This window comes from Enoplosus armatus, chromosome 14 (assembly GCF_043641665.1).
Source record: "Enoplosus armatus isolate fEnoArm2 chromosome 14, fEnoArm2.hap1, whole genome shotgun sequence".
NCBI classification, from domain to species: Eukaryota; Metazoa; Chordata; class Actinopteri; order Centrarchiformes; family Enoplosidae; genus Enoplosus; species Enoplosus armatus.
In genome coordinates, this window is record NC_092193.1 from 1,440,001 (window position 1) to 1,456,500 (window position 16,500).

At 44.8% G+C, this 16,500-nt stretch overlaps 1 protein-coding gene across 1 annotated transcript in view; it reads left to right on the plus strand.

Annotated features, from left to right (window-relative positions):
- Window positions 1–16,500, plus strand: part of LOC139296975 (tomoregulin-1-like) — a 55,527-nt gene that overhangs the window by 22,570 nt on the left and 16,457 nt on the right. The window contains exons 2-3 of the mRNA XM_070919550.1: window positions 6,043–6,152; window positions 10,613–10,742. Of these exons, the coding sequence (XP_070775651.1) occupies window positions 6,043–6,152; window positions 10,613–10,742 (240 nt within the window). The remainder of the gene's footprint in view (window positions 1–6,042; window positions 6,153–10,612; window positions 10,743–16,500) is intronic.

A 16,500-nucleotide genomic window follows, 5' to 3' on the forward strand; every position in this document is an offset into this window, starting at 1 on the left:
AAAAGCGACGATACAATAAGAGCTGTTGTCAAGATTCAGGCGGATACGTTGGTCTCTGGTGATTGGTTAGGGAAAATCAACCCCCCCCCCCGAACCTGGAAACACTAATGTGGTTGTGGACATTAATCGTTTTGACACTAACTTCCTGGACGAACTGTCTTCACCAGGCTGACTGATGAGAATCTACTGGACAAAAACAGTTCTCATGTAGGCTCAGCAGGAAGAAATCAGATTGTTTTCATGTATTGATTCATTGATTTTATTGATATTCTAGTGAAACCAGAGACACTGGGAGCTACGATCAATCACTGCAGACACCATTAATAAGTTAATAAGTTCAGAACACATAAACAGCTGATCACGCTTCACTGAGCGCCGTTGAAAGAAGCGTTGGTGTTCTCGGTCTCACAGTCAGTGTGGATTCATACCTTCGTGAAATGTTTATTTTGCATTAGTTATGTCTGACAACTAATATTTTCACAGATAATATCCTTGAACATATTCTACAGGATGTTAATTCATGCATGTGATTTAATCATTCAAGCAGAAATAAAATGTTTATACGTTACAAACCCAGACGGACCTTTTGTTGTGTCCCAGGACTTTTCCCTGATTAGAAAGCTACACTTACTGTAAGAATTCCAGGTTTTCCAGGATAAGCAGGAAGCCTGTGACAATATGAACATCCCCACTTTAAACTCTGAGGCTTAATTGTCTTGTTAGTAACAAACCAAAGTGCCAACAGGCCCAAGTGACCCGACTGGTCTTAGAGAGACTTCCCTGGAGGTCAATTACTTCCTGCTCTGCCTCTGCGTCAGACTCTCGAATGAAGCTGGAAGGTTCTTTCTGTCCCTCTGATCTGTTCAGCATGAATAAAACATCAAAGCTGTTATCTTCACGCTGCACTCTGCTTCCCAGGTGAAGATTAGTCTGCTGCAACAGCTGATGAAGCCAAACGAGCCGAGCGTCTGCCCGAGCCTCCGGGCGACTCGCAGTCAGACGCTCGCTCTGCCTTCCAGGAAGAAGAACACACAAAACTGGACAAATTAGTCCCAGTTACAAAGGAGGAGGAGGAGGAGGAGGAGGGGGAGGAGGAGGAAGGCAGGGCGGTAATTAGACAGCAGGTCCTTCTGCAGCATCTGCTCAGTGTCACACTTCTGTTTTTATACATAGAATGTTTATTGAACAGTTTCATGATCATAACACATTAAACATCAGCAACCAAGCACTTTAAACTGAAATCTGTATTTCATCAGGGTCCCTGCTGGTATATTTATTTATTTACAACATTTCTGTGCCTGATGAAGATCGAGCAGACTGAAATGTCCTAGATAAATCAATATGAGATCAATATGATATCTGATATAAATGTTCAAACTCACAGGGTCCCTCAAAGGGTGCAGCTCATGACCGCCGTCGTGTTTCATAGAGCCGCGCTAATAGTGTTGCGATAGAACATAACACAGGTATTTTGTATGTATTGTTCATCATAAACATGGTGTAAAAGTCTGAATGACAAAAGAAGGGACCTTATTGTATTTCCTGCTTCGATCCCTGAAGAGATGAATCATCAGCTGAACTGTAGTATTTTCTTAAGTGAACGTACTGAAGGCCAGTGAGGGAGCTGTCGCCGAAGAAAAACTACACTAAATGCTAAATGTTCACGTTAAAGGACGCCAGCGTCCCTGAGTTGTCTGTAGCAACGAGGAGGAGGAGGAGGAGGAGGAGGAGGCCGGCAGGGTTTCATGTTTTATTCAAACAGCAGAAGAGAACAGAGAAAAGCTCTTCACACAGGAAGTCATCCAGCTGCTGCGGTCAGGAGGTTTAAAATAGATCCAGGAACAAATGGACAACAGGAGCCGGGCAGCTCGCAGCGTTTAGTCTGTATTAGTGTGGACAGACGTCACATACGTCCTCACGTTCTGCTGCGACGTCTCCTCTGTGGGATCCTACAACTTCATTCCTTTATCCATGAAAACGTCACATATTTTTTATCCTTCGTCTGGTGATTGTGAGGTAAACGGTAGAATCACCAGTAGGACCACCAGTATACACTTGCACCTATGAGGCCATTGTGGGTTGCCGAGTGACGTCGTTTTGTGGTCCAGTAGAAGTTGAGGCAGGTTCAAATTTTTGTCCGACGATCTGATGTTCTTCAGTTTTTTTTATCCGGCAACACGGTGATCTCCTTGAAATGAATGAAGGGTAGTAGTTTTCGACTCAGCTGCAAATCTGCACAGCTCTGAAACAGTGTGTTTGATTTCTTCGCCTGCAGTCTGTGAGTGTTCAGCAGGTGTGAACAGTCCCGTGTGCTGGCAGGTGGAGTCAGTCAGATGAAGTAATTAGGCAGCGCAGCAGGAAGCTGAGCAGCTTCTCTACAACAGAGAAACAGCAGTTACATTAAGAAAAAAGGAAAATGTTGTCATTGAGGTTTTTATTGGTTTTAGGAGCAGCTGTGAGGAGCAGTCCAGCTCGGCGTCTTTGAATGGAAAATGTTCCTCCTGACTTCAGTGAAGAGCCGATACTGAATACACGTGCAGAGCTGAAGCTCAATAACCTTCGAGTGTATTGTAAATCCACAAAGAAAGCTATCACAAACTCATATTTTTGTTATTTATTCAGTTCAAAAATCCTCCCAACGACACAGAGAACTGGAACATTTGTGTCTTTGAGTGTGACGGGGATTTGAAGTCCCATCATGCATCACTGATGGCCGTATTTTACATGACTGTCACGCCTCCAGCCTCTCCTGTTTCACGTCTCTGCTGAGGATGAATTCCCCGCTTTTAGAAAACCAAATCAATACGCCACAGCAGTCCTTGAGAAGGTTTCACTCCTCTATGAAATGAAAACCTCACTCTGGAGATCAGCCTGAGTGTGTGTGTGTGTTTGTACATGTGAAGTCTAGTTGTGTATTTGATGTTAACATGTAAAGTGTGCTGAGGCTCTTTGGGTGAACTTTGAACAATACTGTGTGTTTGGCCACTGACACTATTATGATCAGGTATTGATCTTGTGTAACGCTGCCCTGAGTGAGAGCAGCAGATAAACATCTGGTGAAACATAAACTCTCTGCAGGGCTGAAAGGGTTAAAGGAAGTGGAGAGAAGAGTTTAAGGCCTCACAGCGGCTGACAGAAGATGAGGTATTGATGTCCGTCTCTCCTGGAGTCAGGGCTGCAGTGAAGGAGGGGGCTTAGATAACGAGACGTGTGTGGGGGGGGGTTGGCGGCTGGGTGGCCATGACGACCGGGCCGGGCTCGGGGGATTTGGGAGGTGGATGTGCCTCCGGGCGGCGGCTGCTGCCACGCTCCGTCAGCTTCTTTAGTTCTGCTCCGATCCAAAAGAGGGAATTATGTGCATTTCAAATCCCTGTTTCTGTTGTAAAATGTATGAGGGCGAGGAACCTGAACACAACACGGCCGGGGTCGACTACTATCACACACACACACACACACACTCAGAAATACATCAGCAGAGCCGGCGTCTCGCTCCTCAGATAACACAGCGTGGACACACACACACACACACACACACACACACACACACACACACACACACACACACACACACACACACTCGTTTCTTCTGGCAGAGACGCTTTCATTTGCATTCGTGTTTGTCGGCGGGCGGAGGTTTTAAAGACTTCTGGTTGTCGTTCAGCATAATCCCAAATTGTCTGGGTATTAAACGTTTGGCTTTCTGAAACCTGCAAACAGGAAACAGAACACACTCTCTGTCACACACACACACACACACACACACACACTCGGTTGATCAGCAGCGTTTGTCGGCCTCCAGGCTCCGAGCTGCTGATGGATGTGGCGGCCGGTTGGACTTAATGAGCCATGAACCGGGCCGGTCTGTAGACCCACACAGAGCTGCGGAGCAGGGAGGGATTTAGTCATTTGCAGGTCACGTCTGGTAGAGGTTCAGATTGGGCTGACTTAGTTTGAAAAGTCCGTTTTGTAGCATTCATCTGATCCCTGATCAGTTCAACCGCTGTTAGCAAACAGCTTCAGGTGCATCACCACCTCCTGTTGGACTGGACCTCCTCAGATCTGGGATCAGGCCTTCAGAGACGCAGACATGTGACTAAATGTAATGAGAAGTTACAAATAAATCTCATCTGGATTTCATCCGGATACAAGACACATGAAATGCAAAGTGTATACGGCTTCTTTGTAAAACCACCCAAGCTGATCATCGTCATACACGTGAATTAGAGCCGTCAGGTGTTTCATCAACACTAAAACTCTTCCTTCCTTCTCAGACAACATACCTGCAAATGTTGAAAACTAAACCCACATTTTCAAAAAGCCAATTCAATTCTGATTCGTCCAAATGCATCAAACCAACGCTGGAGTCCAGAGAACAGTGCAGAGAGGGGAAAGAACAAACCTCCAGTTTTCATTTTCAGCATTTTAACACGTCAATAATTTAAAACTCTGAAAGGAAAGCGACATCTTCAGTGCAATACTTACGATTGTAAGTATCTTTACTTTCTTAGTTTTCTCTCTGCCCCTCAGCTTCACGTCTCTCCTGCAGCAGCTCAGCTTCAGGGTCTTTGCGGCTAGTTGTTACTGCGGCCAGTGGCGGCCATTTTTAGGAGTAGGGGAGGTCCGCAAGCAGTAATGACAGGCCATTAAACGGCTCTTCAAAGCCCACTCGGCTGTGCTGTGTGACACCAACACACACACACACGCAGAATCTGTGGCTTTCATCTCAAAGAAAATGTAGATAATTGAAGTCGGCTGCAGGTTTCTGAGTCGTGAAGGCCTGTTATTATCACAAGCAGTGAACAGTGTGTGTGTGTGTGTGACTTGTGTAGCTCTCTAGCTTTGGGTCCACTTGATCATTCTTCCACCGCCGGGTCACCAATGTGATTATTTCACATTAATGTTAAACTCCGCCCAGCTGATGCGACTCCAGCGTACTCCGGGATAGTAATGAAGTGGACCCGCTCTCGCGCTGAGTCGCAGACAGTTTGAGTGGTGACGTTACTGGTGGAGTTTTGCAGTAGACGTTTGATGCATTGACCTCTGGCTGTCTATTAATTGATGTCTTTTACCATCTTAACATGTAAACGTTAAGTATGGTGACAGAAGAAGGATTATGTTCCTACACAAACCATTAAATGAACAGTGTGACTCCTTCAAATAGATATACATTTCATATTCTGAATTGCAAATGGGACATTATCTGTTGATGGTGCCACAGATGTATCAGTCCTGTTCTTCACAGTGTGGCTTCTCTCCCTGCAGCATGTGACGCTCAGGAGGGTTCGGCGTCAAACCAACGTTTAACCAACGTTAAACCAACGTTAAACCAACGTTAAACCGTTAAACGTGCAGAGACTAAGACTAAGGCTGATGCTCAGACCTGCTCTCCTTCCACCCAGATATGAAAAAAAAAACTCTGTCAGGTTTTTGTAAATGAATGTCGTTCATAAAAAGTCACATCATGACATTTTATGAACTGATCAGTAATAAAACTGTAGAGAACAAAACTGATTCAGGATAAGCAACAAGTTTCAGGGAAACTGTGCTGAAATTAAAAAATACCAGCAGAATTCAACTTTGAAGGGACACTCGGACATTTTGGGAAATGTGTTTGTGTTTTGTTCTCCTAATTTTATATCATACATAGAATATAAAGCTGTGCTCAATCAAAAAACATTTATATCCCGTAAACAGAAAACGTCCTCATTTCATCATTTTGTTAAACCAAAGACTCTTAAAATGTGTAAATTGTATAATATAATTATTTTAATATAATAATGATGTGTGTTGTCTTCTGCTCTGTTATTTCCCAGGTGTGAACACACACTCACCTGCAGTCCAGGTCTCTGCTGCTGTGACATGAAGCCTTATTGCTCTCCTCTCTGTCTGCTTTTATTGTTCATAAACTCATGAAACGGTTTTATTCTGAGCGACCGTGTGATCAGAGGAGGGATGTCAGGATTTACTGTTGGCACTGATTGACCTTATTGATCTAGCTGCTCACCGTCTGTCCCTTTATTCAACCCTCTGTCTTTGTTGCAGATCTGTCAGAGAAGAAGAGCGACCTGAGGGTTTGCGACGACTCCACCTGTCGATTCGGAGGCGTCTGCAGAGACGACGGCGCTCAGCTCAAGTGTGTCTGCCAGTTCCAGGTAGGAAACGCTGAAAGCTGGAAGCATCTTTTTGAGTAGCGTCTGCAGGTCCTCCTCTCCGACTCCAACGGCCCCCACAACGTTCACGGTGTGTAGCCTGAGAGACTAAACCCAGAGCAAAACTAGTCACTGGATGCTGCGCTGTAACGACCGAAGGCCACTCAGATGAGAGTTTCAGATCTTTTCTCTGGACTCTGCTGGACAGACTGTCGTCGGTTCAGTTGTACATTCAGTGTGTTGAACTGCTTTATAAGCTCAGCAGCCTGCTATGACTTGGTGATGATGATGATGCACGAAATGAACTCGGACTACACAAACAGAACCGAGTCCTGCTGAAAAGGAGGGTCTCTGGTGCAGGAAGGAAGGACACCAGACCAACGTCAGAGCTTTGTGATTGCAGATATGTTTCACTGAGTTACCTGTCAGTCTGGATGACCTCATGTCTCATGACTCGGTGTAACACAACACAACGAAAAGGAATGAGGGAAGAATGAAGAAGTAACGTGCTGTATATCACGTCTGAGCCGACACTGAAGATTCGTACATGCACTGAACGCCTCTTGCTGCTGTGCAACGTGGCGGTAAACCCTTAGTCTTGTTAGTTTCTGGGCTGAAACAAGAAAAAACACGACTACGTTCCTTCAGACTCATCAGAAACACGACCAGCCGGATGTTTGTTGCTCTGATATGAAACAAAATGTAATTACTCTCCAGCCAGCCTGTTGTATTTGTTGCAGATTTGTATATAAAATCAGCGTGAAGGGCAACGTGTGCTTTACTGCAATAACGAGACACACAGATACAGTTTGAAAGTAGCCGTCACGCTCTGTGATCTGAAAGCAAAGCCTGCATTTATTACTCATGTCCACACAAACAGGACCGAGCTGCTCAAGGCGATCAGAGGAGTTTCACAGCAGCCTGAGCTTCAGCTGAATACAGGAACAACAACCAGCTGAGTTACTGCAACTCAGATCATCACAGGAAGCACAAGAGGAGGAACACGAGGAGACGAACGGAGGACAGGCAGCAGCTCAGTGCTCGAACCATCACCAGCAGACATCTGATCTCCATTCAGTTTAAAATCTCTCTCTGACCGTCCAGCTGCCAAATTCCAGACGAGAGAAGCTCTGAGTTGATCAAAATGTTGATTCGCTCACCGACATCACCTTTAATTATTACTGTAAAGCAGTTAAGGGGGGTTTCGGCTGCCCTTTTCCCTCATTGGTGGAGGCTGTTGGAGCTGAACGAAGAAACAGCTCAGCCTCGTAGCATCGTATCAGAGCTGATCCGGGCTTTTTTTAATGGATCTGTATCGACTCAAAATCAGATCTTTACTGAACTCCACAGCTGGTTTCTACACTGCGAGTGAAAAGTAGAGTGTGTGGATGTGACAAAGGATTTGGTCACGCGGGTGATCGACTCAAATCACAAATCTGTTGTCTCTCCTCCGGCGTTAGAGCAGCTTCAGGTAGCAGCTTCTCGTGTTCATTTGTTCCTCTGAACAGAAGAAGGGTGAATTGAACTTCATCAGTCACTGTCACGTATTTAATCAATATTTAGCCAGATGATCAGTTTTCACCTGCAGGTTTGGGCAGAAAACAGTCACATAAAGCACAACTGACGATCACAACTCTACAACTACAGACTCATTCAAAGGACAACAAAACGAAAGAGGCTCGTAGTAACGCAATCGCACATCACACAGTATTGCTAACAGATATCTGTTGGTCCAGGATCCAGATGTTTTAACCTTGTAGCACCACAGCTTGTTCGGAAATCGATGCACTCGGGTGATATTTTCCCATTTAAGAAAAGACTTCATAATAATGACGGTCATTTCCCACGAAGCATTTGATGAAACTAAAAGGTAGCTGAGAGCTGAAGTGGACCCTTAAAGCAAACGTATAAATCTGACCCAGAGTCAGCAGATTTAACTGCTAAATGGTGCTAAAAATAGCTTGAAATCTATTCAAAGTTTATAGTTTTCTCTGCAGGTATGAGTGTGTGTGTGTGCAGTGGTGGAAAGTCACTAAGTACTTTACTCAAGTTCTGTACTGGTTTACTTCAGTATTCCTATTTTATGCTACTGAAGAACTTTACTTTTCACTTCATGACATTTATGCAACAGCGATGCTACTTTTCAAATTAAGATTTAAAAGATTAAAGTACTAAAAGTATATTAAGTGGTTAGAAATACTCCATGTTGACCAACAGTAATATTAAAGTACCATGTACATATTAATATATCAATAATAATGATAATAATAATACAATAACACTCTCCACAGAAGCCACTGCAGAATACTTTCACTGGTCACACTTTAAGTACATTTTGTTGCTCTGTACTTTTACTTGAGTATTTTATACTGTGGTATTTCTACATTTACTTAAGTCAATTATTTGAATACACGTGTGTGTGTGTGTGTGTCAGAATATCAAACATCCACCTCCAGCTGAAACTCGCTCATCTGTTCGCTCTTTATCGAAATGAACCTTCTGTTGTGCTCGAAGCAGCGGGGATCCGTCTATCTCCTGATCACTGACACGTCAGTCATTACGGCTAAACTGTAAAATCAGTGACGGCAACTTTATTGTCATTGTGCAAGCATAACGAAACTGCAATATCATCAACCTCCTACCTCAAATGTGTTTAAGACTTCCCACATGTGTACAAAGAATAAATAAGATATTAAAATACAAAATATGAGCAATATATCGTATCAAATCTAAATCATGATAAAACACAACTAAGATACGAGTGTGACAGACATTTCTTACATCTGACTGGTGCATCTTGTTTGAAAACGAACAGATTCCCATTTTAAATCCTGCTGTCGAGTGAGTCCCTCTCACTGAAGACCTCATTACCGCCGCGCTCTGCAGCGCCTGATGACACTGTTTGTTGTTCTTCTGGCTGAGTTTAGAAAGCTGCCATCTTTCTTTCTAATGTGACTGTAATTACAACAGGAGGTCAGCAGGTGTGTGTGTGTGTGTGTGTGTGTGTGTGTGTGTGTGTGTGTGTGAGGTTTTTGCAATAAGACACATGATGACATTTTATGAACTGATCAGTTATAAAACTTTAAGGAGCAAAACTGATTCAAGATCAACTTTGCTGAGATTAAAAACACTTGCCGTCTTCCCCAGAGTCAGATGTTTCAGTTTCACCTGGTCCAGCACATACACTGGTCCAGGATGTGTTTAGCCTAGCTTAGCAGGGGGAAACAGCTAGCGTAGCTCCACCGAAAGACAAGAGTGCAGTAACTCCACTCTGGGTTCAGGACTCGATGCTGCGTGGAGTCAAGAGGTTCAATGTTCCTCAACACAGACACACAGGAGCCTCCTGGACACTTTAACAGCATTATGTTTGGTCGTGAACCCTGCACCGATACTGTCCGGGAGAAATGAACGCTGCAGGAACCACAGACATGTTGCTGCCATGTTGTGAGAGGACTCACTAACGGGTTCTTGCTTCAGCATCTCTGTTGCAGCCTGACTCTCACTTCTATATGAATCTATATAAAACGTCTCTGTGAAGGAGACAAACTGCCAAACCTGCGGCTCGGTTACTCTCTGGTTCAGTCTGAGTGCATGAATCATCGTGCTCCCACTTCTGGACTGATCACTGCTCAATACTTTTGTCATGAATGTGTTTCCATAAAGCCGCAGCAGCTGCAGACGTCACAGGTGTTTGTTTGTGTCACATGTAGACCTGAACCGGTTGTGCAGAGGTCACGGAGGTCAGCTCTGCAGGGGATTGAGCTAAATGATTGATGGCTGCGAGTTAATAGAATATGGATTGCTGAACACTGATATGTGTCCTTGGCAGCTGCAGTTTGTATCTGACAGCAGAGTCGAGTTATTTGTGCTAACCTTCATGCAGAATGAAGGAAACTCCTCCTCCTCCAACCGCCGAACACGTCAAGTCAATCATGTTTGAGACGTTACAAAACCGACAACTCAACGTTCTTATCACAACTTTGTTAGTTACCAGCAGAAGACGAGCCTTTCATAGTCTAATCTTCCTCCTCTCTTCCCTTTAAACTTCCTCTCCGTCGTCTTCATAACGTCCTGATGATGTGTGTCTGTAGAAAAGACGTCTGGCTGCTTTGATCCTAAAACATCTCAGTGTTTAAATTGTGTCCCCCTTCACTTCTGAAACCAGACCCTGACACTACATGAACCCACACATTGATGATCAATCATTATCAGTCAATTAATCAAATAAACTTTTCTTGCAAAGACAAGAAGACGCCTGTCCAGTACCACGAGTCTCTTCTTTCAGTCTCCATCATCACAGAAACAACATCCTGAGAGAATTCTGACTATTATACAACCTGTGAGAACCCGCCTCTCTCAAATCATCATCACCATCACCATCATCATCATCAGGGTTGGGGTTTGTCCTGTGAGCAGCGGTCACATTGTCTCTTAATTAACATTTGATTGTGTTTGATTTCCAGTGCCACAAACACTACGTCCCTGTGTGCGGCTCCAACGGAGACACCTACCAGAACGAGTGCTACAGGCGACAGGCGTCCTGCAAACAGCAGAGGCTCATCTCCCGGGTGTCCGACGGGCCCTGCTCCGCCGGTGAGTCTGCCAGGAAATACACAGGGTCAACCTCAAATAACACTGTTAGTTGTCAGAGTGACGTCTGAGGAGATCATTCCGCTGCCGCCTCATTAAAAGAGACTTCGTTTGTTTCGACCAGTCAGGTTTGTCTTTCGTCATTCTGAAGCGAAACCGTCGCACACTATTATTAAAGGGCCAGTTCAGCCAAATTACAACAAAAAAACTCCTCAGGGCCTGACTTAGAGGACAAAGGGTTTAGATGTTTAACTGAACAGAGTAATTAAACTGAGCAGCTTTACTGTAACTCACACAGGATGAGATCAGCTGATCGGTCTATAATGCTGCAGCGTTTAAGATCACTGTCATTATATTTTTAATTGACTGAACACCAAACGCTGAGCGCTCGTCCTGGATTTCTTCCTCTGAACTCTGGAACGTCATCAGTCAGATTGATTTCAGAGAACGAGCCGGTTAATCAACCACAGATCAATTTTAATTAGGAGCTGTAGATGAGGGCCGTTAAGTTCCCCCCAAAGCTGAGTGGTTTTAAAACCGGAGTCTGGGGACCCTCAGGGGTCCTTCAGAGGCGTCAGAAGGAACGGCACTGTAATGAGGATTTGTTTAATTTCATTCAGTGGTCCTTTAGTTCAGGAGTGAGTCTGTTCAATAAAACCTCCATCAGCAGGTCGTCAGAGGCCTCATGTTCGTCTGTTTCACAACATTTTAAAGATCACTGAGACATCAGCCGACTCAGGAGGCTCCTGCAAAAACACCCAGGGCTCAGCCGGGTGGGACCGGGCCCAACTTTTAGCCGCCGTATTTCTCCAGTTTACTTGGTGATCGTCGCTGTGAAAGATAAGATAGTTGGTAAAACCCTGTCTCATAGTATTATTAACCTCTGTGTCTGATGAACCTTCAGACTCTGGATCTGTTACTCAAACTGGACTTCTTCAATCACATTTCTCATCTCTACCTGAAGCAACAGGTCTGTTTTTGGTCCAAAGCCTCTTAACAGCGCCACCTATATGTCAGCTGTGACATTAAAGAAATCAGATTACTAACCTTGAGTGTATGTAAACGCACTGATGGTGAGTTTAATGGTATACAAGGTGAAGATGTATTTTTGACGGTGGACGGTTCAGTCTTTCCCCCAGATGTTGACCAGCTGCAGGGCTTTGCTCCCATTCAGACAGCCGACCATCAGTGAGGTCCAACGGTGATGTTGGGGATCAGGTCTGGCTCACAGTCGGTGGTCCTGTTAATCCCAAAGGCGTTGGATGGTTGAGGTCAGAGCTCTGTGCAACCATTTCTCTATGGAGCTGCTTTGTGCAGGGGGGCACTGCCATGTTGAAACAGGAAAGACACAAACAATATTATTGTATAAGAAGCCCAAACCAAGAAAAACAGACCAAAGAAATGTGGACAGGGGTGTCTACACACTTTGGCCGTGTGTGTGTGTGTGTGTGTGCCTTGGAGCAGTCTACAGTATGGGAGGCATATTGGCATGAGGGGGGGTTTATGTCCTAAAACCTACAGGTTTAATGTTCCACAGCTGGATGATCGCCAGCCATAAATCAGGCCATGCTAAGGCAGAAACAAAATGCTAACAGGTTAGCGTTTTCTCATCAAACAGCCAGCAGCCTCGCTGGATTCAGACGTCTCTGCAGGCCAGTCAGGGTTTATGTTCTCATCCTACTCTGGAGAGAAGTGTTGGGGAAACTTATAGTAACGCCACAGCAGTGGTGGTGGCGGCGGCGGTCAAATCCATCTGCAGGGGCAGTGGCCTGATTTCCCAGGAGGCATCGCCCGGTGCTCCGCTCTTATTACCCGTTACACCGGGGAGCCGGCACTGCGATATGCCCTCCGCTTCTCTCGCCTCCCCCCTGTCCTTCTGCAATTTCCTCTCCTGGAGATTTATGCTTCCTGTAATTGGAGCGTTCGGCGGCTGCGAGCCGAGGCGAGTTTATTTCCCCGAGCGGGAGAGGAGGAGGAAATGCTGCGATTCTGCTTCTTCCAGACCGCAGACTGTGAGGTTATGGGAGGTAGGAAGACTCCTCGCTGACGGCTGATCACAGGTCAGCAGTGGGTTTAGCTCCAGAGCTGAAGGTCTGAACCTCCGCACCAGCCTCGGGCCAGAGTTATTACTCTTTAAAACTTGCGTTGTTGGCTTTTTGAGAGAGGAGAAAGACAGAAAGGATGAGCAGAGAGCAGATTTCACACAGTTGGATTAGAAGAAGAGGATCTGACACTAAAAGCCTGTTTCCTCCTTAACCTTGGGCTTCCTCTAACCTCAACTGTTAATAACATTTTCAGGCTTCGATACAAGATTCTTCCTTCAGATGTACAGTTCGTGCTGTTTGGTAGGCAAGTGAGATAAGTGCAGTGGTGGGGCCGACATTAATGTCAGAAGTGTTGGTATTGATTTTCTTTCATGTTTATGTGAACATGAGGTAGCTACAAGATTATACGTCAACTGGAGAATCCCTGCTGGAGCTGGAACAAGCTTGTCTATGGTCCCAAACGGCATCCAGAGCATCCAGCCGAATATCCCCAGGAATGATTCTGCACCTCACAATTTACGTCTGCTGCCAATGTTCAGTACAAACCAGTGTGTTTACGTGCAGTCAGACTTCTCCAGTAAGCTGATTTGTTAAACGTCATGTTTTCCCAGGTAGATTTCTCCTGGAGAACGCTGATCTCTCTGCCATGTTTACAGGTAACCGGGTTTCTGATCTGGTTTTTACAGGTCGGCATGTGCAGGACAAAAGCAGGAGTATGAAAGGAGAGACACTTACATATAGCGATGCATCCAAGAGGGTTTGACTGCTTTCTGCTCTGTCTGTCCTCTCGCGGTACACACCTAAGTACAGTTACAGTAAGTTGAAATAAGGTCAGGTGTAGGTGTGATTACTGCGTATACATGTGAATCTGTAGTGAGCAGGTTGCTACAGTACATGTGAACGAGTCACCTGAACGCTTCAGTCGTCTTAACCAAAGTTTATTTTCCACAAACACAGTATTTTAGTTGCCTTAACCATACCGTAGTTTCTATGTGCAGATATTGTAGAAAGTGAGGATTTCAAAAGTGCTGTCACTGATTTTGTTTTGTCATTGACTGTTGACGCTCAGCCGGCGAGTGAAACCTCATTGGTTCATCCAACAAACACTCCCCATCGCTCTTTTGTAGCCACACTAGCCGCTTGGCTTCATTGATGGTAATGTCCGTCTGTCTGTCCACCACTTTGTTCCAGACTGCTTTTAAACGTGGTTCAGACATTCGTGATCCGCAGAAGCTGAATCCTACCGACTTCGTTGCTCCTGACTTTTTCTCTCGTGCCACCGTTTGTGTTTTCTGAGCAAAGTGGATTAATGCAATAACTCTGCACTTTTCATCTAGCGCCATCATCAGGTCAAACTTTGATCCACAAAAAAAAAGCCATGCAGATATTTTGGTTTTGGCCATTTGAATTGTGGTAAGTGACCCTTTAAATGAGTGCAGCAGTTCTTAAAGTTGTCAACAACTGGCAGCACAGTGAATGCTGTGTCCTTGTTTGTGTCTTACTCTCCTTTTCTTCTGAAAAACATTCTTGAGATTTGTTTGCGACCGTGAACTGAACAGAAAATTGAACGTGGAATTGGGCAACGAGTGACCTTTGAGTTTGCTTTTGGGAAATGTTTCCGATCATTGTTTTTCAAAAGTATTTTGTTGTAGGAAATGAAATTGTCACAGCCGCCTCTCTGTTGATCGCTGTCGAGATCGGCAAGGTTGGAAAGACCAGAAACAACGTTGGAGTTTAGAAACAACAGCTTGATTTCCTCGCGTGGACTGCAGCAGAGGACGCAGGGAGCTGCAGTGAAGGCTTCGCCTGCTTCATTAAGCACGGGGGCAGCCATGTTTCACTTCCTCAGCTGGTTTATTGACTCTCTGCTGCTGCAGCTTCGGTTTTTATCCACAGGAGGATTAGCTGATTTGTTGAGTGAACGTGGCCACATAGTAAATGAACAGTTTGTTCCAAAGCCTTTCTGCAGTTTTACGGTCAAATAAGCTCCCGTGAAGATATTTGGAATAATATTTCCGTCTGTATAGTGATGCTGCAGGTGTTTCTCCAGCTTCTGTTGAAATATATTCTTTCTGTTTTTAACATTGATTCACAGAGATTTCTGTTCTCAGTGTTCGAGCTGTTTTTTAATTCATAAACTCTTTGAAGTTTATTGATCAGACAGAGTTTGTCTCCTCAGATCTACACTTCAGCTCAGTTTCAGCTTGTTTTCATCAGCTGGACCTGAAAACTGAGTCTCAATATATTCATATACCCCCTCCTTCTTACAGCTACCTCCCTCCCTTCCTTTTAAACTTTTCTTTCTTTCTTGTTTCCTACCTTCCCTCCTACCAGCCTGCCTTCCTTCCTAGCCTCCTTTCCTTCCTCACTTCCTCCCTAACTACATTCCTCTCTCAACATCTATCATCCTTCTTCCTACATACTGTATCTACTCCCCTCCTTTCCTCCTACAATCCTTCCTTCTTACTCCTCCTTTACTTCCTCTTTACTCACTTACCTTCCTTCCTTTCCACCTGCTTGCCATCCTTTTGTGTGCCGATGTGTTTCTACCTCTCAGGTCTGTTTCTGTGCTGCTGTATGACTCAGTACAACTTTATAATATCAGGTTGTCTGATCTCAAGTCTTAGATACTCGTGAGTGATATTTCCCATTCCACAACAACAACAAGGCGTTTACGAATAAAGAAGAAAAAGAGTTTCAATCTTTTCTCTGAAACATTAAACTTGAACGATTTTCTCATCAGTAAATGAACGTTATCCACCCCCAGGAGGGTTTTTTTCTTTTAAAGAGGTTAAAGCAGAGCTCCCCCTGCAGTTTGAAACCAAACCCTTAACGTTTAGTCGATTACACGCTGACAGAATCATTAATATCTCCGCTCACTCTCGGACCATTTCTGCCTCCTTTTCCATGAAAAACAATCTCATCATGACTTTGTAAAGAAGTGCTGCAGCTTAAGGTGAAATTTAATTGAACAAAGCGGCCGGTGTCCATTTCTTAATGCAGCAGCGTCGTGCCAGAAACTCCAAACACGGCGTCCATTTCTTAATTTAAGGTTGCAGCGCCAAGATTTATTCTGTCCATTTCCTGACGGAGCTGCAGAGCTGAGACTCCGACAGAGACGTTTCTTTAGACCTGCTGCAATCTGCAATACACCACTGTGTGTCTTTACTGTGGAGAGTTACATTATCACGTGTGTGTTTATCGGTTATTAACTCAGGGCCAGTCTGACACGATGGATCCGATCGGTTTGATTCTGAGGATTGATGATATCGGCACTGTTTAAGATGTGAACTTTAAAGGAATAGTTGAACAACGTACATACAACATGTCAGTGAGGTGTGTTTATGAACTTCAGCAGTGCCAGGCTAGCTGTTTATGCTAAGCTATGCTAACCTCATCCTGACTCCAGCTCTGTCCTGAACATGAGATTGATATTGATTGATTGATTGATTGATTGACCGTAAGACCCTTTGCACGCTTTCTGGAGGGCAGCAACACGCACGAGCCAATCATGAACAAGGACCCGTGCCGGCCACGCGGCGCACAGGCCCGGGAACTAATCGCTTCCTTTTCCTTCTCCGTCCAAAACACAGCAGTATCAGATCAAACAACAAGAGCTGTACAGAGACGACATGCAGCCTTTTCTTCTTCAGCAGCCCTCCAGTGTGCTTGCAGTAGATTAGTCCACAGCGCCCCCTACAGAGTTGGAGAGCAAT